We start from the raw sequence: 24,733 nt of genomic DNA, 5'->3' as shown, positions 1-24,733 counted from the left end.
TGATGAAAAAAAAAGAGTCATCAACCTGAAACAGTATTAGTTTCTCTTGCCACAGGTGCTGCCTGATCTGCTGAATATTCCCAACATTTTCTGTTTTTTTATTCGGGAATCATTATTCTATTTTGTGTGCACTTGATCTGGGAACACTTTAGGTTGAGATCAGATAGACAAAATGAAAAACTGTTTCATTTCTCAGCACTGATATCCTCATCTCAATAAATACAAAGGTAAGATGGATGAATCTTTCACTACTCAGTAATACGCATAATGTAACCGGTTTGAGTGCATTGATGATAGCAAAGACTACAGAAGCTGGCAACATCCCAACTGTGGCAACGAAGGCCCGTTTCAGCAACGACCACACTTCCAACCAACAGCTACAACACTGGCATTTACGCAACAATGCAGAAAATTGCCCAGGTATGTTCTGTCCATGAAAAGAAAGACAAATTCAATCTAGCTAATTACCACCCGTTCAGCTTATTTCTAATCTTCAGCAAAGTGATGGAAGGAGTTGTCAACAGTGCTATCAAGCAGCACTTACTCACCAATAACCTGCTCACTGATGCTCAGTTTGAATTCTGCCAGGGCCACTCAGCTACAATCCTCATTACAACCTGAGTCCAAATATAGACTTGAATTCCACAGAAAGCAAATGAGGTCCCTCGCTTTCTGTGGTATACATTAATGATTTGGATATAAATGTCAGGGGAATTACCAAGGTGTTTGCGGACAACACAAAAATTGGCTACACGGTTGACAGAGGATCCCTGTGGACTACAGAAAAATATCAATGGACTGGACAGGTGGAGAGAAAAGTGGCAAATAGAATTCAACCTGGAGAAGTGTGAGGTGATGCACATGAGATCAAAGAGAGAGGAATACACAATAAATGGGAGGATATGAAGTGGTGTAGAGGAAGTCCAAGACCTCGGAGTGAATGTCCACAGATCCTTCTTAGTAGCAGGGCAGGTTGATAAGGTGATTAAGGCGGCAGATGGAATCCTTTCCTTTATTAGCCGAAGCTTGGGGCAGGACCTTGAACTCGCAATCTCCACCTGCAAGATTGCTGGCCAGGACTCAAGATCCGGCAAAACCTGGAAATCACGAATCTTGCCAGCAAGATCGCTATTTCCGCTGACCCTCACCAGTGATGTGTTCAGGTGCATGCCCAGATCCTGACTGCCATATATTTCAATAAATTTAAATATAATTAAAGACCTCCCTCACCAGATTTCCATACCTTGCCATTGTGACATCATGCAGACAAGGTTTACCCAAACGTGACACTTATCCGGCCGGCCACTGCCCCCAGTACCTGTCTCCCAACATTGCACAACTACATCACAAATGCCTGCCACTGAAGCTTCCCATTAAATGTGCTATTCAAAACATAGTCTATCATTTCAACTTTATATCATCCTGCTGTACCCTACTGAAACTTTTTTCAAGATGCCAAAAATTTCAATAATTGCCCACCCAAAACTGTATGCAAAATCTGAACTGTATCTCAATTCTTGCTGTTATAATCTATTTTCAGTTCAGGACTCAGAATCCCTTTCTCCTCATTCGACCATGGACTGGCAAGATCAGCATTTATTACACATCCCCAATTTCCTTTGAGGTGGTGAAGGTGGCAGTGAACCATTTTCTTGAACTGCTACAGTCGGTGTCATATAGGTGCACCCACATCCCACAGTGTTGTTAGGAAGGGAGTTCCAGGATTTGGGAATGGAATGATGAATGGAACTTAATGGAATGACCATTTAGTTCCAAATCAGTATCCCTGAGACTTGATGGGGGCGGGGCAGAAGGGTGTTGTTCCCATGCGTCTGCTGTTCATCTCCTTTAGGTGGTGACACTTTCTCTTTGAGATGTCTGTTCAAGGTGTGACCCAACTGCAGCCCTGTACAAATTAAGCACGGTTTCCTGTTGACTTAATTTGCATTGGCAGCTTACTCTGGTGACTTTGGTGATTCCGCATTGGTTGGATATGATGAGAAGCATTCTAGATACTCATCGTGCCGAATTTTAAAACAGCTATTATCCAAATGATTTCTTCATTTCAAAGACAATTCTGATATTACGGACAAGATGTCAGGGGTAAGTTTTTCATTCAGAGGGTAGTGAGTGAGTGGAATCGGCTGCCGTCGGTGGTGGTAGAGGCAAACTCACTGGGGTCTTTTAAGAGACTTCTGGATGAGTACATGGGACTTAATGGGATTGAGAGTTATAGATAGGCCTGTTAGGTATGGATATGATCGAAGCAACTTGTGGGCCGAAGGGCCTGTTTGTGCTGTAGTGTTCTATGTTCTATGATATTTGTGATTCTCACATCATAAGCAATGCTAGGTTGAACACTGCGGCACGACATGGAGCCCCACCCCACCCACCTGTGTAATAATCCTGCATCCACAATTTAGTCAGTGCTGTTACAGTAAAAATTAATCAGAAGATAAATTACTTGAGTATTCTGCCAGTTGTTAACTGCTCTTTTCCCCAGTAGTAAAGGTCGATCCCAAAAGGCATCACAGGAGCTTTTACTAACTCTTCTTCCCTTTTCCTTTTCTTGTCATGTTCATTGGATAATTCAGGTCTTGCTGATGTAGAGGCCTGCATGTCTGCCCCGTCTGAGGTTCCAGGCAGGCTGTTGGGAGAACATATATTAAAAAAAAATCAATCGAAGATAATGTGCTGCACAATCACTGTTCTAGTTTCATTAACCTTTGCACTAACATTCACATTAATGCAGACCCACTTTGACTAACACTGCCATTATACTCATTACAACTTGCCAGTGAATTTGATGAAGTTTCCAGCAGGCAACTTACTCCAGGGATTATAGATAATTCTGGAGGTCACCCAGGGGAAAATAAAAGTGGACACAGCTTGGGAAAGCAACAACTGAAAAGATACAATGGCAAATTTTACTGGCCACCATTCTCTTTCCATCTCTTCTTCAGAATTTTACTTAAACAACTCACATTTAAAATATTATATAAGGTATTTTTAAAAGAAAGAAAGCCAGATATATATTTGGACATTACATTTTGAGAACTGCGAACCTATAGCAAACAATAAGCCATTTTTAAACGTAGATAAGCATGTCATGCTCTCCAAACACCTCAAAATATCATCATAACCAACAAATTACTTTGAAGTGTAAGCAAATACGTACAGTAAATTGTGGACAACAAGTCCCACAAAGAGCAAAACAAAATAAATAACCACTTAATCTATCTTTTTTAAAGTATACTAAACAGAATGTTTGTCAAGAAACCAGGAGTCCTTGCTCTTTGAATAGCATTAAGAGACATCCACACCCATCTGAATATACAGGTGGGACCTTAGTTTAGTGCCTTGCTCACTAAGATGGCACCCCCAACAATGTCGCACTGCCTCAGCACTGCAGAGCTTATATTTAGCCACGGGGCTTAGACCCAGAACTTGTCATTCAGAGCTGAGAAAGCTACTGGCTGAACTAAACTGACACTTAGTAAATAGAAAAGGAAATTGAAAATTCTAAACTAAATGAGCTGCACAAGTGTTCCTTTGATCCTCCGAAGACTAATAGTACAAAGTAATTCATAAATATTTAGATGCAATTAGATACTACAGGTCAACAGGTATGGATAGATCACACATTTTCATATCTATTTGTGTACTCTGCTTGATTTTAAAACTGCAGAACCTGTAATATTATTTTTAGTTACCTCGTTTAAATCAGGCATCATTGAAGTTAACAGCAGAGGAAGTCTGTGTCAGTGTTATATCTTCAACTGGAAGTAGCTACTCGTTTTGATTTCCCTCCTTCCACTGTATGCTTTTCTATTCTTCCTTTTCATTTACTCGCCCAATCCCCTTTCAAATCAGGTTATTACATCTGGCCGAAAAGACGCTGGTGGTAAAATATTCAATTTCCAAAAACCTTCAAGTTGAAAGAATGCTTTTAATTTCCCCCTTCAATTTTCTGAATATTTGCTTACCATTTCATTAACCAGTAGACCCAGTGGCTTGGAACTCTGAGCAAAAGCTGTTGAAGTGCAGTGGAGACCCCATCTACACACATCAATGGGCTTTCCAGCATATTTCTGGAGCAGCTCCTAGTGAATTTCCACCAATGCTCGGCTGTTTATCCTCGCAAAGCAGTTGCCAATTTTGGGAAAAAAACAGATGCTATTGTAACCTTCTCTGTTCTAGTGGAGGGGTTGGGGGGTGGGGGCTCCAATTTTCTAAAGCGCTTTCTTCATAACTACAAGCTCGGCATGACTACATAGCTCAACGATTAGAGCACGTGTTTTGTAAATCAAGGTTTGCGAGTTCAATTCTTGATGGAGATTAGGCAAATAAAAAATGTACTTTTATGCGCATATGGTTTTAGTTTAGGCAGGCATCATGATTGGCGCAGGCTTGGAGGGCCGAAGGACCTGTTCCTGTGCTGTACTTTTCTTTGGTCTTTTAATTCTGGTGCCATTTCAATTCATCTGACTTTTCCAATTATCCCATATTCTGTCCTATAATTGGTGCTTAAAAGTCCACACAATATGCCAGTTGCATCCTAATGAAAATGTTATAGAAAATTAGTGTTGCTTTTTTTTGTTATATTCATTGCTCTAATCTATAAATCCCAGGATATATTTGCCTTTCTTATTTACATATAATTTGAATCTTTGTTGTACGCTTAAATTGTTCTAGAAATGCTTGCGTGAGCACGCTATACAGACAAAACATACCATTTATAGAGAAGGAAAGGTTACCAACAGGTTTTATAGCAAATCTTTATTCTCCCTTCAACAGAAGGCTCTGACTCTAACTGGAATACAATTCCATGGTGCAACAGTTTTCTACAGTTGGCATTCTGCATGTGGGTCCCCAACCAAGGAGAGTTAGTAAGCTATTCAACCACAGGGGCATTCACTCCAAGCTCAATCATGTGTTCCCTTTATGTCCAGACACATGTTTTTCAGCAAGGGTCACTGAAAAACGATTAAGAGTCTGAACCCGTGCTGTTTTCCTCTTCCTCTCTCAGCCAAATGGGACAAGATGAATTGTAACAGCCCTTTCACCATCACAGCTGAGATCAGTTAACTGAGAACAAACTCAAAAATGTCCCATTTCTCTATTCTTCAATTCCAAAATGTAACAATGAGTGATAGCTCACCACAACATTTCCTCCAGAATTTTATTAGCATGGTTATTGTTAAATTATCAGCGCTGCCCTGCAATTTCACTTCAATGCAAGGGAGTCTTGCACTACTTGCTGCCTGCCAGCAGAACCCCGGTGGGAGGAGACAACGGGTTAGAAGGGCCCAGATAAATTTTAAAACTTCAACTCTCCCAGTCCTATTTGTGAACCAGGAGGCGAGGAATGATCCACCATCACCCCTCCTCTCCCAACAAGCAGTCCATTGGTCTTCCCAACCACTGCACACATCTGCTGACTCCAATCTTTGGGGAACTATCAGTCTGGTTATTCCCTCAAATTGGGCAACACGAAGAAGAATCCCTAGCTGGTTTGCAATGTTATCATTACGAATGAATTCCCAGCCATCCCAATTCTTAGGTTCGGCTAATCCCCAGTGCAGTAGCTGCCAAAGACCATGGCCAGAATTTTATGTTGCTTGGGTGGATGCACGCCTGACCTATCAGCATGTAAAATCACATGGGAAGACATTGGGCATGTATTCCAATGTCATCATGCCCTCGTGTAGTATTCTTCCAGCGGGCAGGGACGCATGTCAGTAACGTGTCCACTGACAATCAAGAAGCCAATATTAATGCAATTTTACATGATCCATGCCTTTTACAATTGACAGACAGACTGATAGCCAGGCAGCCTTTACGTTTTATGAATAGAAAATGGTTTGGCAGACAGGAATAAACATGTCTTTTTCCAACTGGTAGGCAGTGGCTAGTGCGGCACAACTGGGATCCTTGCGAAGACCCAGGCTATTCATAATATACATTCATGATTTAGATGAGGGAACTAAATGTAACATCTCCAACAATACAAAGCTGGGTGAGAGGGTGAGCTGGGAGGAGGATGCAGGGATGCTTCAGTGTGATTTGGACAGGCTGAATGAGTGGGCATCTGCATGGCAGATGCGGTATAATCTGAATAAATGCAAAGTTATCCACGCTGGTAGCAAAAACAGGTAGTTTATTATTTGAATGGCTATAAATTAAAAGAGGGGAATGTGCAAAGAGTCCTGGCTGATCTGTCGTGGCTCAGTTCCACATTCTCGCACTCTTCCCATAACCCTTAATCCCCTCGCTTATCAAAAACCCATCAACCCGCGTCTTAAAAATATTTAGCGAGGCAGCCTCCACCGCTTCAATGGGCAGAGAATTCCAGAGATTCACCACCCTGTGAGTGAAGAAGTTCCTTCTCAACTCCATTCTAAACCGCCCCCCCTTTATCTTGAGGCTGTGTCCCCTAGTCCTACTGTCCTTTCTGAGCGGGAAGAGTCTCTCCACCTCTATCCTATCCATCCCATTCATCATCTTATATGTCTCAATGAGATCTCCCCTCATTCTTCTAAACTCTAACGAGTACAAGCCTAGTTTATTCAGCTTCTCCTCATAGTTCAACCCCCTCAACTCCGGTATCAGCCTAGTAAACCTCCTCTGCACTCTCTCCAAGGCCAAAATATCCTTGCGTAAGTGCGGCGGCCAAAACTGCACACAGTACTCCAGCTGCGGCCTCACCAATGCCCTATACAGCCGCAGCAAGACCTCCCTACTTTTATATTCAATCCCCCTCGCTATGAAGGCCAGGATCCCATTAGCCTTCCTGACAACCTGCTGCACCTGCAAGCTGGGTTTTTGTGACTCATGCACAAGGACCCCGAGGTCCCTCTGCGCCGTCACCTGCTGCAGTTTTTCGCCACGTAAGTAATAGTCCTTCCTACCATTATTCCTACCAAAGTGGACCACCTCGCACTTGCCAACATTAAATTTCATTTGCCAGTTCCTGGCCCATTCGCCCAGCCTATCTAGATCCTTCTGCAGACTCTCCACACCCTCCGCGCAATTTGCCGTTCCACCAATCTTGGTGTCATCAGCAAATTTCGACACCATACACTCAGTTCCCTCATCCAGATCATAAGAACCTTGGTGAGACCACACCTGGAATAATGTGCGCAGTTTTGTTCTCCTTTTATGAAAAATGATGTTCCTGCTATAGAGGGAGTGCAGTAAAGGCTGAGAAGGCTGATTCTTGGGATGGCAAGATTAGCGTATGAAGAGAGATTGAGTAGGTTAGGATTATATTCTCTGGAGTTATAAAAACAAAGGGGAGCAACTCAGAGAAACGTAGAAAATTCTAACAGGACTAGACAGGTTAGATGCAGGAAGAATGCTCCCAATGGTGGGGGAAATCCAGAACCAGGGTTCACGTCTGATGTTATGGAATGAACCATTTAGGACTGAGGTGAGGAGAAATTTCTTCACCCAGAGAGTGGTGAGCCTGTGGAATTCTCTACCACAAAAAGCAATTGAAGTCAAAACATTGTTTATTATCAAGAAGTTAGATATAACTCTAGGGGTTAAAGGGATCAAAGTGTATGGAGGGAAAGCTGGAACTGGTAACCACGTTGGATGATCAGCCATGATCATAATGAATGACAGAGCAGGCTCAAAAGGCCGAATGGCCTATTCCTGTTCCCATTGTTCTCTGTTTTAGCTGCGACCTTGATCCCGGGTGGGATGAATTATCAGGGCTGGAATAAAATTGACAAATGTGTCTGACAACTGAGGTCTGTGTATGATTGTGTTTCCTCGATACTCATGGCATAGCTTATCTACTGATTTTTAAGGTTCAGCAGCTGCCCTTCCTGAGGGAGCACACTGGAAGCACTGGCCCGCATGTTCCCTTTTCTCAGTACCCACCCTTTTCTATAAAACTTGGTAAGACTGAGAAATACTGCAAAACTATACAACTGAAACTAGTAGATATTGTCTGCCCTCTTGTGTAGATTTTCATTTATTACAAGAAAGAATGCACCACTGGTAACTGAACTTGTGTTTCTCATGTTCCTCTGCAGCCATTATGATGTATCATCTAGCTGCAGTCATTATGACCATAATCGCTATCAGTGTCATTGCCACCTAACTAATGAAGCTATATGGCTTGATTAGATTCTCTCAAAAGATAGCCAATCATACAAACCTTACTTCAATCATTTGTCTAAGAAAAGATTATTTGCCACTCTCCACTAATCTGGTGAAACTATGAAGAAACTGTCTAGTTGTTCTCCCTCATCCATCTGGTAGGAGGTCAAGTCTTACTAGCAAGGCCATCATGAGTAGTCAGTTTCAGACATTCCCAGATAGATTACTCAACTGGTTGGGGTACATTTCCTTCATCTGTTCCTGCCAAGTGACCTGAAACCCTTCAACTAATTCATAAAGGCCAAATTGTTTCTACTGGATCGATTCAAAGAACTCAGTCACTGAAACCACAGTACAATTACTTGATCAAGATCTATTTCAGCAGTGCTTTCTGCAGTGTGCCACTACATCATGAATTTCAAAAGCTCCTCAGCTTCATTAACAAAGATTCAATTTGCATTGTCTCTGTCTTGTTCAACAGAAAGTACCTTTGTGACAAGCTACAATCAGCAGCCCCGCTGCTAGTGAATCCAAGTCTCTAAGATCTTCTATGCAGGGGTTACATTCTGCCACTCCCGATCTATTTCAATTCTACCCTTAGGTAATTTCTGGTCAAAGGGGAGAAGCATATTTTACCCCTTTTAATTTACTGGAATTCTTTACAATTATTCTGGAGATGGCATTTTCCAATAAGAGCATCCAACAGTTGTTCTCAGTTACTACAAAATATATGCCATTCATAGTGAGATTTTTTTTAATTGGCCCTAGCTGCACTGGTTCCAATTATATAACTGCTTTAAACAAAAATGCAAAAAGCAGATGTCGGAAATAAAAAGCAGAATATGCTGGAAAAAGCCAATGGATCAGTCAGCACCAGAATCATAGAACCCCTACAAGTACAGGAGGAGGCCATTCGATCCATTGAGCTTGCACTGACGACAATCCCACCCTATCCCCGTAACCCCTCATATTTACCCTGCTAATTCCCCCGAGATTAGGGTCAATTTAGCATGGCCAACCAACCTAACCCACACGTTTTTGGACTGTGGGAAGAAATCGGACCACTTGGAGGAAACCTATGCAGACACGGGGAGAATGTGTGAACTCCACACAGACAATGACCCAAAACAGGAATCAAACCCGGATTCCTGGCGTTGTGAGGCAGCAATGCTAACCACTGTGCCACCGTGCTGATAGAGTCATACAGTGAAACTTAGAACATTCAAATATGATACTCTGAAGCTTTAACTTTATTATTGTCATGTGTATTAGTAGTATACAGTGAAAAGTATAGGTTCTAGCACGCTATACAGACAAAACATACCGTTTACAGAGAAGGAAAGAAGAGGGTGCAGAATGTAATGTGCCAGTTATTGCTAGGGTATAGAAATTGTTAGAGAGTTTATAAGAGTTACAGTAGAGTTTTAAAAGCATAGAACGAAAGTAAAAGATAGAATTAGAAGGTATGCTGGACACAGTTTGCAAGAAGTCACTGCACTCCAGCTTTAAGTCTTCCTGCAGATCCAAGCGCAATTTTCATATCTTACATTATATGCTGGGGTTTCTTTGGCATCTACCCCCTGCTCTTCCTCCATGTCCCTTGTAAAATTACTTTTCAAGTGGTTCCTTTTCACAAGCTATGAATTTCGCATCCACCACTATTTTGTGGTGGGGCACCGTGGGTGGAAATTTACCAAGGGAGGAAAGTAGGACATCAAGTCAGCATGCCACACAGAGCTTGCTGCAGGTGGAATGAAACTGGCAATGGTTATTCGTCCAGCAGTGGCTCATCGCCAATCTACACATTTTAAGGGCCCCACTTGTGGGCAGATTAGGGACATTGTATGAATCTTCCAATGGAAGATGGGCACCCCACAGCCCTGATATAGCCAAAGCCCAGCAGGTGCGGGGGCTCTTTAGCTTCACCCAGCCAACGCCATTACAGAATCACAGGGATCAGTCACCTCAGCTGCTGTCACAGGCCATATGTAAGAGGGACTTACTATCCACAGGGTGGCCTGGCACCTGTGGACATAGTTTGTTTTTAAAATTGTTGAACATCCTGAGGTGCGCTTTGAAGTGCTGAGACGCCCTTGCAGTTCCCTCTTACAGCAGCAGTGTCCACCATTGCCAGTTCAGTTGCTGTCCTGGCAAGGCTGCAGGCCTCTAAGACTCCCTTGTCAGCCTTAGTTGAACTACAGGCTCAGAGGCTGCCAATTAGGAGGCCGCCTCCCATAAAATCGTATGGTTGAGTAAATGGCCCTGATTTGCGATTATTTTTAAAGGCATTTAAATCCTGCCCTTTATGTATTAACAATTTAATGTATAAAATATTCTTTGTTCTTGGGGATTTCAGGATTTGGGTCAAATCATCTGCAGCAATCTATCATCTGACCTTCTTCTGCCACCTCGGAAACAAACGTAAAGGAACAAAGTTCCTGCTTTGGATGCAATCAGTAATCTGACTGTAAATTGTCCAAAATGAGCGCTGTTTTGAGATACATTTCTTTCTCTCAAAGGTCTGCTCAAACTTACCTGCATATCACCAAAAGCAAATCTTCCAAGAACAATTGGTTAGTGTTTTGAAAATGTAAGTTAAAACAAAATTCTTCATAGATTTATAAAAGTGTTAATTTGGTGTTGTTTCATTAATACAACTAAAATTGTAAATTTAATTTGTAAATTTAATACAAATTAAACACTGTGAACTGATTTTAAATTATCACAAATAATTTTTTAAAAAATGTGCAGGACATTTTACTAGTTATTTTGGGGTACAATAGTACAATGAACAAAAACCAAATTACATTTAAAAGTTTTTCATGCATGCCTATTCAGAGTCCTTGTACCCAAAAGCGCTGGCTTAATTTTAGGACCCCTTCAAAGACGTACAAATTGTGGCAGCTCCTAATGGTGTTTAAATCATCCTGGGGATCTAGGCCAATTTTGTGGGCGTGTGTCTAGCTCCATGTTTTATCAACTTGAGCAGTAGACTGCAGACGCGCTACTTGCACTGAATGGGATTTGAACGTAAAATTCTCCAATTTTGAGTTGGTTACACTGATTTCGGGCAAATTGTTCTCAAAAACAAAAGGCAACTTCTGCAAAGTGCAGCGGAGGATAGCATTTACTACGAATGAACTTAATAACACACTATATCAATACAAGTGCCGTTAAGTTGTTTACTCATGGGGTCATCAGTTCAAAGCCTGACCTTCTGCATACCCTCCATTCACACACATGCACTACAAGCTGGAATATTTAAAATTAATCATGTATAGAAAGCCTAAACTATTATTCATTTTATTCCTTTTATAATCTAAGGATATCACAAAGAGACTAGTAGATGCGGCATTCATAGATTTCCCAAAAAAAACGATTAAATAAAGTGCCACACAAAAGTGTAATACACAAGATAAGGACTCATGGGGTTGGAGGAAACATGCTAATAAGGATGGAGGACTGGTCAATGGACAGGAAACAGACAGTAGGGCCAAATGGGACATTTTTAAACTGGCTAGCTTTGATCAATGGCGTACCTGATGGATTGTCAGATATTTATGATCCCTAATGGCTTAGAAGAAATGGAGAGTAATGTATTTAAGTTTGTTGATATAAAGATATGTGGGAATGCAAGCTGTGAGGAGGACACGGAGGAACAGCAAACAGAAACAGGTTACATAAGTGGACAACAAGGTGGCAGTTGGAGTATAATGTGGGAATTAAGAAATTATTCACTTTGGTCATAAGAATAGAAAAGCAGAATATTTTGAAAAGGTGCAAAATTTGTAAATGTTGATGTTCAGAGCAATTGGAGTGTACTCACCCAAAAAAGGGGAGGCGGTTTAGAACGGAGTTGAGGAGGAACTTCTTCACTCAAAGGGTGGTGAATCTCTGGAATTCTCTGCCCGTTGAAGTGGTGGAGGCTGCCTCACTAAATATTTTTAAGAAGCGGGTTGATGGGTTCTTGATAAGAGAGGGGATTAAGGGTTATGGGGAGAGGGCGGGAAAGTGGAACTGAGCCACAACAGATCAGCCATGATCTTACTGAATGGCGGGGCAGGCTCGAAGGGCTAGATGGCCTACTCCTGCTCCTATTTCTTATGTTCTTATGTTCTTATGTAAGAACACAAAATGTTAACATGCAGATATAGCAAACAATTGGGAAAGCAAATGGCACGTTGGTCATTATTACAAAGGGACTGGTGTACATCAATGAAGAAGTCTTACTACAACTGTACAGGGCTTTGATGAGACCATACCTGGGGTACTCTACGTAATTCTGGTCTCGTATTTAAGGAAGGATATACTTGAATTGCAGACAGTACAGCAAACATTCACTAGTTTGGTCCATGGGTCCCTGGGATAAGAAGGCTGAATAGCAGCTGAGTAAATTGAGTTTATATTCTCTGGAGTTAGAAGAATCAGTGGCGATTATACTAAAACATTAAAGATTATGAAGAGACTAACAGTGTAGATACTAAGAGGCTGTTTCCCCTGTGTGGGGAGTCTAGAACAAAATAGCTTTAAGTTCACCTACCTAATAGTAGGAAATACATTTCAAAGTAATTCCTTCAGTGCAAAGTGAGGGATGTGTAAGTGTTATACAGCATGAACAGGAGTCTAATGTTCATTCGCTGTTAAAGAAAATCATTTCTCTGTTAATCTGCATAACAGTTTCAAGTGTTTCATCCAGGTGAATTCATAGATCAACATAATATAAAACTATAGTATGGCACATCTGGAGACACGGAAGCAAACAGCGTGACATGAGAAACTCTGCATCTTCTGTAGACTTAATCGTTATTAATAGGTGATTAATGGTGCATTGTTAAGGGTAAAGGATACAAGGTCAATCCCTGGATAACTGATGTCAACTGCAGGTGAAAAATAAAAACTTACTTATAATATGAAAGCATTGGCACTGTAGCCCCAACAGAGCTTCACTAAAGCAGAGACCCAACATCTCAAAGCACTGCTTTCCTTTTTTTTAAGCTATGCTGGCAGGGCAATATGAAATCAGGAGTGTCTGATGGAGGCGTTTGCCCAATTATCATTCTGAGAAACGCTGAAGGACATTTATTTTTTAAATACTGCGTATAATGCAACATAAATGCACATTATCCTTGTTCTTGAAGTAGGGTCTGGTGCCTTTACCTGTAAGAACAGGGTCACAAAAGACAGAATAACAAGCACCTTACCTGTAGTTCTCCAGCTTTCTCTTCAAGATCTTTAAAGTTGCGGCTGCACATGTTGGGTCAAGTTCCTCATCGTTTCGTCGAGGTGATGGGGGTCGAGGAGATGCTGGTAATTTCTTCACTGTTTCCTTGGCCTTTGTTGCCAGTGGCTCCAGTCCTGGATTTACACACACAATATAAGCTGACAGTACCGTCTGAATATTTTGTGTACAATTTATATATAAAAAAAACACAAAATAAAATCTACAATGCAAAACTTTGGAACAATCATCACCGCTTTATTCAATCATCTTTATCACGATTGAACAAAACCCTCCCGAGGCTCGTAAAATCCCGCCCGAGGTCAATGGAGAATTCCGTTCTGTGAGCCTCGCCCACCCTGGTTCCAGGGCAGGCAAGGCGCTAAAATTCCAGCCAAGTTGTAAACACAATGGCCCTGACTTTACCGACAAGGCCGTCCCAAAATCGGGGCAGGCGAGGCTTGCAGAATAGCATTCCCCATCAGTCTCAGACATCATCTTACGAGCCTCGGGCAGCCATGCCAGTAAAATCAGGACCAATGTGTTTAAGTGTGTTATCTAAACGACAGCTAATGGAACATTGCGTATCAAGCATTCTTTCCTCTCACCTCACATTTAACTGGACCGGAGATTTTGGCAGTAAGCCTTGAAGATCAAAAAGGTAGCCTTCTGAAATCCCATATCTACGGCAAGTGAGTAATGGTGAGGTGCTACAGTTGGCCTTATGCCAAAAACCATGAAAGTGGTTGGGGGAAAAAGCTAGGGTTTCCACTTTATCACTATCAGGTGACCCTTGCTGGAAATGAAAGGTGCGCACATGCTGGGAGAGAAGAACCAGGCTCAGCTGTGCTGGACCTCAAGGTCAAGTAAACAATTAAATCATAAGACGCTCTCTGACCAGGCTAATACATGAACTAGCATCTGGACAAGACATCAGAGGATCTCAATCATCTCTGGGGCTGTACCCAACAATTTGATGAGGGAAAGATTTTAGAGGGAGGGACAAGGAGTAATATTAATTAGTTTAGTGCTGGGTTATAGCCAAAATAATTTGGATCAAACAATTTCAAGGCAGCGAAGGATCATTAATCAAAATTATGCTTGCATGCCGAGATAAAACAAATCTTGTAGAATAAAGTATCCGAGGGTTGTTGCAAAATGTTTTTGCCTTTTATTTTTCATACACTGAACCACATTGTTCTAACTATGACCTTCGTACAAAACTACACAACGCCAAAATCTTTTTTAAATTGTTCAGTGTCACCTATTTGCCTGAAGCAATAACAAAGATAGAGTTAAAAAGATTAATCAATAGCAGGAAATGGCAAGGCTGGGCTTGTAGCTGAAAGCTAGGCCACTGAATGCTGACATTATTGATTTTAGCAAGTTCACCAGGACTTGTAATTAAAATGTAAATTTGAGAAAGAGATTATGTCCTGACAGAAATCTTAGGATTAGGGAGAAGATAAAGGGCCTCAGTGGTGCAGAGAGAGAGAGAGAGAAGGAAGGTTTCCTCAGCTGTGAGGCTTTACCCTTACTTTAACAACATTGGATCTGCTCTGAAGTTTAATTGGTAAATTGTTGAGACAGATAATAGAAACAGCTGATAGAAGTTGAACCATGGAAAGCTCCAACAGACTCTAATGCTTTTTAAACTTTTAACCCTTTGCTCTCTGAATTTCGTTTAACCCGAACAAAGGAGCTATTTGGAATAGTTTACTTGTTGAGCAGAAAGGGTGCATAGATTTGTCGTTTGGAGGTAGTTGGTCAAATGTCATCAAATGACTTTACAAACTTGTTTTAATTGAAATCACGGTGTCGTAGAATGGTTACAGCGCAGAAGGAGGCCATGAGACCCATCGGCCAGAATTATACTGCCTCGCCCGCCACAAGAATCGGAACGGGGCGGACAATGGAAAGATCCGTTCATCTCAGGCGGGATTTTACGGAAGAGCGAAGCCATAAAATCCCACCTACCATGTCTGTGCCTGCCCTTTGCATGTGTGATCTAGCTAGTCCCACCTTCCCAACTTTTCCCGGCAGTTCTGTAAACTCCCTCAGTTCCAGTGCTTATCCAATGCCTTTTTGAAAGTCACGTTTGGATCTGCCACCATCACACCCGAAGGCAGTGCATTTCGGATCGGAAATACTCACTGCATGAAAAACGTTTTTCCTCTTGCCAACATGAGTTCATTTGCCAATCACCTTAGTACCTGGTCTGGTGCTTGACACTTCTGCCAAAACAAACCATTTCTATCCCATTTAGATCCCTCATGATTTTGAATATTTTTACCAAATCTCCTCTCAATCTTCGCTTCTCTAAGGAAGAGTGAGGAGAGGTAGAGAGACAGAGACACAGAGAGAATAATTTACCCCTGCAACTTCAAAGATTTGTGGACGTATACCCACAGGAGACTGTTTCAGATCTCCACAACCCCCCCCGCCAACATTATTTTACATTGCCTCTCCTACTTCCTATCAAAACCTATTAAATCTAATCTGTCATATGTCCACCCATTGTACCAGCCTTTCTACGGCATCTTGAGGTCTATTACCATCCACCTTGTAGTTCACGATATTTCCAAGTTTTGTGTCCTGTGGAAATTTTGACAAAGAGTTTCATACACCCAAATCTAAGTCATGAATATATTTCAAGGAAAACAATGTTCCTAGTATTGCCCATTAACTTCTGTTGACACCAAATATCAGTATGTCTTAAAAATCAACTGTGGAGTAACAATAAAGCACATGGTCAATGTGGCTAAATAACCTAACCCACACATCTTTGAACTGTGGGAGGAAACTTGAGCACCTGGACAAAACCCACGCAGACACAGGGAGTACATCCAAACTCCACACAAGCAGTGATCCAAGGCCAGAACTGAATCTGGGTCCCTGGCGCTATGAGGCATCAGTGCTATCCACTGTGCCACCGTGTCACGACTTTGAAAAATATTAATTGCTAACTAACTGCAGAATGCATTGGTTAAACTTTACAACAAACATTGTGTTCCAAAGAAGTCATACTGGACCTGAAACATTTAAGTTTCCTTCTCCATAGATGCTGCCAGAACTGCTGAGTTTTTCCACCATCCACAGTATTTTGCTTTCAAAAAGTATTTCATCCACCATTTCTAAATAGCAGGTCATCATGCATATTCTGAAACTTGTCACTCATGTGACATGGGAAATGATAGTATTAGAAATTGTTCCTACCAAGGATATCAGAGTAGATACTACAGCTACAATTACACTTATATTACATATGGGGCAGGATTTTACAGCCCTGCTCGTCCCAAAACCGTAAAATCCTGCCAGAGGTCAATGGACCTTTCCATTGTCCGTTTCCCAACCGCTCCGACTCCAGGGGTGGAGGGGTAAAATTCCGGCCATGGGACTGCAACTAATTTGCGGCTTCACTAAATTAATTTAAAGTAAAATTAAAGGTTATTAAATCCTCAGCAAGTTTAAAATGAAAGGCAAATATCTCCTTAAAAACTGACGAACAAAGGAATTGTACACAAATGTAGGCAACTAGGCATTATTGGGGTGATCTTACCAAAAAAATCCAAAGTCCAGGGCTGGCGGGAAAAAGAGAGAGCTTCTCACCCATTTTTTGGGGCGAGTTCAAACGCAGAATTTTATGCACTGAGTGCATGAAAAAAATGGGTTAAACCATTTCTTGCCTGTTAGAAGGGGGCAGGGCTTAAATCACAGGCAAACCTGCTGTAGCAGCACAGGGTGCTATTATGCACGTGCAGGCCTCTGAGACAGGTCTAAGAGACTTGTCAGCCCTCTGCTATTCCATCTGGCCTCAACCCAGTCAACTTCTCCTCCCCCGGCCAGCTACCGCGGGAACCCACACCAATCACGAGCCCCACACTGCCCAAAAACATTGCTCCCTCCCCCTCCGACCCAACGCAGATTCGCAGCAGGGCCCCTCCCTCCCCTCCACAGATTGCAACGCAGAGTCACAGCAGGCCCTCCCACCTCCTCCCCCCCACTCATATCACAATGCAGAGTCACATTGGCTCTCCCTCACCTCCCCCCCTCCTTCCCCACCTTCTCCTTCCACCCACCTACCCCCTCCACATTCCCCCCCCCCCACCTCCCTGGCCCTATCCCTTTGCACTGCCCAGTGGCAGTGCCATATTGCCAGGCTGGCACTGCCCAAGGAGAACCCCCACCCTTGCCCTTGACTGCCGGGGGGGGGGCTGGGCGCTGGGCTCAATGGCTTCCGGTTCTATCAGCGAGGCCGTCATCACTGGACCCCCTTTGTGGGGACCATATGTGATCCTTGTCAGAAAGGCCTCAGCCGATGAGGCCCCAAAGGCAAGGTAAGTTCAACGTAAAATAGATTTAAATGTGATCTAAGTAATTTATTCAGCCTCTCATTGGAAATGGGCAGGAGGCTGGATGCATCAGGTATCTGGTGCCAGTAAGATCGCAAGAAACGAGAAATTTGGCGCAAACCTGATTTCTCGGCTCTCGCACGATTTTAATTGGCTCGCCCTGCCTTATCACGTCCTGACACAAGGACGTATTACAATCTTCCTAATTTGTGTTCTACCAGATTATTAGTACTGGCAAAAAATTACAAACAGTTGCTTGCCTGTGGCATTACACACGAGGGCAGAACTTTATCTTAAACAGGGACCTAAAATTAGCAGCATCAGAACAGATACCCATTACACCACTTGCCCAATTTTCCTGTCCAAGGAAAATAAAACTGGGCAGACATATAAATTCTTGCAATCTCATTTAAAATGGAAGATGTCTACATGAATTTGCTGCAGCACTTCCAATGGGAGAGGATGTATCTACAGTATGACAAGTTTATCTAGACAGTTTCTATTACAAATATGAACATAGGAATTTATAATGGATAAAGTTGACAGGAGGTGTATGCAGATATTTTTAATATATTCCTACTTGATAATCAGGGTTGACAGAAAGAGAGACAGTGTCAAAATCCAAGGCTGTATTAGGTATGTACCTGAACAAGCTCATCTCACCTTTCAGGACATTTTCTTTTGTTATCGCTAATGAAACTTCCCAGATTACTTCCATAATTTATCTTTAAATTATTGCCATTGAAGTAGCTAAATTAAAATTAGCCAATAATTCTTTTTTAAAAATCTAAATTCCTATTGTGTTGCATAACCTCATTGTTTAATTTAGGTTAGTGGATTTTTTTTTACAAAAACAATTTGAAATCAACAGCAACAGAAAGTGTAATTAGAATATCCTAAAAAGAGTTCTGAATGTAGGCTAACAGAAAAGAAATCATGAGATGAGTCATCCCAGGTAGTTCTTCTATGTCTGCATTCAGAGCACTTGCTTTACAATCCAGTGGAGATAAAAACTCAGCATGTGAAGACTGACAGCATAAACCAATGTTGAATCATTCCATGTCATCACAGCCAATTTATTTGCAAGACTATCAACTAATATAAAAATCACATGGCAAACTATTTCAAATCACCTTTGCCTCTAATTTACCTCCACAACTACCAGCCTTCATCTAGCATCACATCCAAATGATTATTCTTCATAAGCAGCCATGGTAGTGAGCTACTGAAGTATAGGGAGCACAGTGGAACTCGATGCCATCGTAAAGCCCATCAATCATGGGCTGCTCTATAACAAAGGGGAATGGGAAGCTTGCCTAAGTTTTCTACTCCCTAGTCTAGGTATATCGAGTACATTGCAGTGCTACCCATTGGCAACAAATCCAAAACAGCTCAGGCCTCTCACCTCTGAATCAGACGACTATGAGTTTAAATCCTATTCCACATATATGGGGGGCATGGTAGCACAGTGGTTAACTCTGCTGCTTTGCAGTGCCATGGACCCGGGTCCAATTCCTGGCTTGGGTCACTGTCTGTGTGGCGTCTGCACATTCTCCCCTGTATCTGCATGGATTTCCTCCGGGTGCTCAGTTTCCCCCCAAAGTCAAAATATGCATTAGATGCATTGGCCATGCTAGATTCTCCCTCAGTGACACCCAAACAGGCGCCAGAGTCTGGTGACTAGGGGATTTTCACAGCAACTTCATTGCAGTGGTAATATAAGCCTACTTGTGACACTAATAAATAAACTTCAGAAACCTTATTTAGGCATAAAATCTAGACTGATGCTGAAGTGCGGTACAGAAGGAGTGACACACCATCTGAGGTGTCTTCTTTCAGATAAGCCATTAACTTTTGATATGAAACGTCTGGTAGAAGAATTTGAAGAACAGGGCTCTCACCAGTGAGCTGGCTAATATTTGTCTCTCAATAAATATCACAATGAAAGTTAACTGGTCATTAACATCACTGCTTATGAGGTCTTGCTGTGTGAAAATTGGTTGCTGCACTTCCTACATTGCAGACAAAATAGGCTTTGACTGAACTTCAAACTTAAACAATAAAGTAGTTTTTCACGCTGCAATTAAGCCAAGATTTAAACTCAATTTCTAGAGTTGACGCCCTTGAAACCAAAACCTGCTGAATCCCATCAAGAAAACTGTAAGGAATTAATCCCAACACGTTGGGTTTAAAAACAGCTAAACTTCAGTAAAAAACATTATAAGATGCAATTTTAGAGAAGGCACAAGAAGCTCTCTCTGAGAAAGCTAGCTGAAAGAATAAAACAAACATTTACATGAATGTGGGAAAGTATATAATGTCCCTTACCATTGGGAGGATTAATTTAAATAATGTCACTGGATTCAGCATGTTAATTTAGTAATCATAATTGTTCACATTTAGGTAAATCTAATACAAATTCCATTGACTGATATACTTAAAATTTAACATTCCTGAGCAAAAATATCACAAAACTGTTGCTGATTTAACAGGCAGCTGACCACCCCCCCTCCACTTTATTACTTTAAGACTACATACATCTTAGATAAACTAAACTCCTCTCTCTCATTCACAGCCTACGTGAAACGTGCCAAAAATGGATTTAGCATCAAGATTAAAAGGATGGATTGATTCAGCCTAGTTAGGACTATATATTATCTTTTTCAAACTGCTACATTAATGCCATGAACTGGTATTTATGTCTGCCTGGCATGAATTTTGTAGTAAACCCAGTGGAATAACACTCCTACCTCGTGCCACCATGAAATAAACAACCCGCTGGAATCAACTGACTTCACAACAATAGGAATTTGGTACAGCATTACAGAAACACATCAGCTGCCTTTGGCGACACCATGGCACAGCAGTTAGCACTGCTGCCTCACAGCGCCAGGGACCTGAGTTCAATTCCCAGCTTGGCTCACCGTTTGTGTAGAGTCTGCATGTTCTCTCCGTGTCTGCATGGGTTTCTTCCCACAGTCTGAAAGTCGGGCTGATTGGGTGCATTGGCCACACTAACTTTTCCCTCAATGTACCTGAACAGGCGCTGGAGCGTGGCGACTAGGAGACTTTCACAGCAAATTCATTGCAATATTAATGTAAGCCATTTGTGACACTAATAAATAAACTTTAAACAAAGACCAATGTCTCTGCAATGCAAATGCATAATATGCTACAGACTTCAACATCATCGTTCAAATAAGTATCTCTGTGCTGTGAATCACAAAACAAAATCTGAATGACAAAACTGATTGGTAAGATGACAACTGGATTTGAACAGCTGGGTTGGTACTGTGTTAGGATGTGGTGTTCACCATTGGATGAGGTACAATAGAAGAGTTAGCTGTGCCGGGAGGAAAATTTAAGCAATATCTTCAAGAAATAGAAAGTTTATCTGGGCAATCATCGTAAGATGTTTATTTGTCTATAATAAACGGGTGTTCAAATAACTCTGTGATAACTTCCTCAATCACCAGTGGGCAGATTAAGCACACAGCTGATCACCTTATTGCTTAATAACAGGGCTTTGTTTGCATAGCTGTGGGAGAGCGTGCTGAGAAGTGGCAGCCAGCAGCTGCACAAACTCACCGTACTCTTCCCGAAGGTGCTCCTGAATGTACGGTTCGTAACCTTCCTTCTCTGGAACTTCAACAAAATCATCATCGTCGTCGTCATCCTCCTCATCGGTCGCTTTCATCTGTCGAAGCAAATCAAAAGAAAACCTGTCACTATCGCTGACCTGTGAAACATCCTAATTATACTCTTCGGAAATGACAGGAGCACTTAACTTTCTCAGTGAGTAAATGACAGCAATCAATCAAGTCTGAATAACAATGAGCTGCGGACCTGAAAATTATTTTTGTATAGAATCTACCCAGGAATTTATGAAAGGTGAAACACAACCCAAGGTTTAGGGTATTATGGCTTTCAGCGAGCACACTGCGCATCAAACACTAAACAGAATTTATGAGTTTTAATTTTCTGAAAAGTGCAGCAGGAGGGGGTCTGGTGCTACAATGCATAACATATATTGCTGCTTTTTTTTAAATGCATGAAATTTCGCCATTATCAAGTGTTCACCATCTCTCAAAAGTATAATGTAAGAATGGAAAGATTTCAATCATTAGAAAAACAATTTTGTCTTTAACTCTAGGTATGATAAAGCTGAAAAATGCTGATTAAATCCTGAGAAGGGAATCTCTTAAAAAAAATTTAAGAGGCTAGATTTTGCTATTTTAAATTTATTTTATATATTCTTACTGAAAGGGTTGCACAAATCTTACAAGCACTCTCTGGCGTACAATACACTAGCAACAATAAGTCTGTTAAGGAACCACATAAGCCAAGATTCTCTATTTTGCACCAGGACATTATTCAAATACAAGGGCTGGAATTCTCAGGCTGTTTACACCGGCAGGATCTTCTGGTTGTGCTGATGGCACAGCTGCGGGTTTCCAAGTGGCGTGGGATACTGACAATGGGGAATCCCATTGACAATGGTGGGATCAGAAGATCACCCACCATGAGAAACAAGCTGCGGGGAGGCCAGATAGTCACCTACAAGGTGTCACAGCACTTGGGAGTCAGATGGGGTGATGGGGGTAATATTGCCTGTCTTTGGCAATAATACAAAATGGGCAATTGTCAATCTGCAGTCAGTGTTGAACTCCACACGAGTTTTGTTTCCATTAAAAACAGGGTATGGATTCACTACTGCTTGTGTCAAAGACAATTTTTTAACTCTAGGGTGCTTTATCATCCCCAACTTATGTAGTCAAAAAGATTTATGCAAAAAAAAAGCACCTATGCCACATATTAGAGGGGGAACTTTAGGAAAATGAATTTCAGTTATATGGATCGATTAGGGAAAGATGGGGTTGTTCTCCTTGGAATAAAGGTTGGAAGGTGATTTGATGGCAGCATTCCAAATCTTGAGGGACTGTGACAGCGTAAGTAGGGAAAAAGGCAGAAGGATCAAGAAGTAGAGGACACTGATTTAAGATGACTAACAATATAAGGAAAAACATTTTTACACAGCAAATGGTTAGGATTTTAATGCATTTCCTGGGAGTGTGATGGGGCAAGATTGAATTGTGGCTTTCAAAAGAGAAATGGGCAATTATCTAAAGAAGAAATATTTGCAGACAACAGGAAAAGGGCAGCAGGTGGGTCTTGCAGAGAGTTAACATGGATACAAAGGGCCAAATGGCCTCCTCTGTGCTGTAACAATTCTATGATTAGTATACAACAGGGAAACTACAACTGTATAACACTGAGTATAAAGCCAACTGTGAGTGGAATAATATTGCCCAATATAAAGAAAAGTGTTGGAAACTTTGCACTATGAGTGCTCAAGGATAGATGAAGCAGTAACATATTCCAACTCAATTTAAAAGAAAATGATCAGTCTAATATTGTGTGATCTAATCTCTTTCCAGTTTCTTATAATATACCAAAAAATGCATCATTAGCAAAGTGTTTTACTGAATGAGTCATAATTATGGCAAAAAATAAAATCAAATGAATTATTCACCCTTGTATTATCAGAGCAAATTAAGCTAAAGAAAGGGATCATTCTAAATATTTGAATGGTTGAAAAAATCTGCTTCCCTATACATTTTGTTTTGTGTAAAATCTTAATAGAATCATAAAATAAATTCTCCATGGTCTAATTAATTTGGGAGGTAATCTCAATTACTTCCCACCCAGGAAATCAGTTTTGTTCTGTCTTAAATAAGTGTCGGTTACACTCTAAAAAATGATGTTATAAGGCATCCTTAGACAAGTGAACTCTAAACTTCATTTGTCATTCTGCAGGCTTGATGGCTATGCATTTAAAAACCCATTCTATCTTATAAACTAAAAATTAAATGTACTCAGCTGTGATAGTCGTCATTGCATCTGCTATTTATATGCTAATATCCTTTCTCGAAGGTCCTGCAAATTATAGCACTCCAGTAAGTCAGGTGCATTAAGCCTCAGCCTCTAACTGTACAGCATTAAAAAAATGTACTATATTTCGAAAGATTGTGGCAAAGACTTGTAAAATCACACTCAGCTTGCACTGCCGTTCACTGACAATTTCAGCTTGCTTTTAAACTTGATAGAGATGCATCTAACTGACAAATAATGAGCCGGTAACAAATGGGAAGGTGTGTGCCATCATAGCACACCAGGGACTGTTCTTGCAATGAGGCACAGCCAAGTTCTCGGAAGGACTCCCAGCTCTCAAGTCAAGATAAATGTGTCTTTGTGTTACTATAGCATTTATCAGAATATTTGAAAATATTTTTAACATAAAATTGTAGTATACCTTTAACTACTTTGGCCTTTTTGTAAAGTACATTTTTATGGATTTGTTAATTATTTATTTTAGTTGGCAGCAGTTTCAATAGAGAACAAGGAATGGCTCAGAATCAAATGGAAATGAACCAGTAACCAGCATTTCAGATCATTCTCTGCCAAACCAAACTCTTGATTTTCCATAATCCAAATACATACCCTGCATGTTATTAATAGGGAGTGGACACCGAGGTTTGAGAGGAATTTCTTGAGAGGATATATTCAGATCTTCTCCTGTACACTTTTCATAAAATGTGACTTTGCAATTGTTATCAATTCATAGAATCATACAATCCCTACAGTGCAGAAAGAGTCCATCCAGCCCATCAAGTCTGCACCCACAACATTCCCTCCCAGCCCCTATCCCCATAACCTCATGCATTTACCCTGCTAATCCCCCTGACATTAAGTGGCAATTTACCATGGCCAGTCAACCTAACCCACACATTCTTTGGACTGTGGGAGGAAACCAGAGCACCCGGAGGAAACCCACGCAGACAAGGGGAGAATGTGCAAACTCCACCCAGACAGCGACCCAAGCCGGGAACTGAACTCGGGTCCCTAGCGCTGTGAGGCAGCGCTGTGCTAACTGCCCTGCCACTGTGCTCATTTTGTGCAGGCTTAAACTTTAATCCCGACTGCAACCAAAAGTCTATTATGGGGTTAAACAATTTTCCAAAGTTTTAAAAGGTGGATTTTTATTTTCTCT

The 24,733-nt window shown here is 41.4% G+C and overlaps 1 protein-coding gene across 2 annotated transcripts in view; it reads right to left on the bottom strand.

Moving 5' to 3' along the window:
• Positions 1 to 24,733, bottom strand: part of uvssa (UV-stimulated scaffold protein A) — a 104,004-nt gene that overhangs the window by 44,246 nt on the left and 35,025 nt on the right. For both annotated transcript variants that reach the window (XM_080200372.1, XM_080200463.1), the window contains exons 8-10: positions 21,271 to 21,379; positions 13,314 to 13,467; positions 2,465 to 2,647 (exon numbers count right to left, since the gene is read on the bottom strand). In XM_080200372.1, coding sequence (XP_080056498.1) covers positions 2,465 to 2,647; positions 13,314 to 13,467; positions 21,271 to 21,379 — 446 coding nt within the window. The remainder of the gene's footprint in view (positions 1 to 2,464; positions 2,648 to 13,313; positions 13,468 to 21,270; positions 21,380 to 24,733) is intronic.

The sequence above is a fragment of the Carcharhinus amblyrhynchos genome, chromosome 1, assembly GCF_965287045.1.
Source record: "Carcharhinus amblyrhynchos chromosome 1, sCarAmb.v2.hapA, whole genome shotgun sequence".
Classification (NCBI taxonomy): domain Eukaryota; kingdom Metazoa; phylum Chordata; class Chondrichthyes; order Carcharhiniformes; family Carcharhinidae; genus Carcharhinus; species Carcharhinus amblyrhynchos.
Note: the sequence above shows the minus strand (reverse complement) of the source record. Positions and strands in the feature narration are given on the sequence as shown.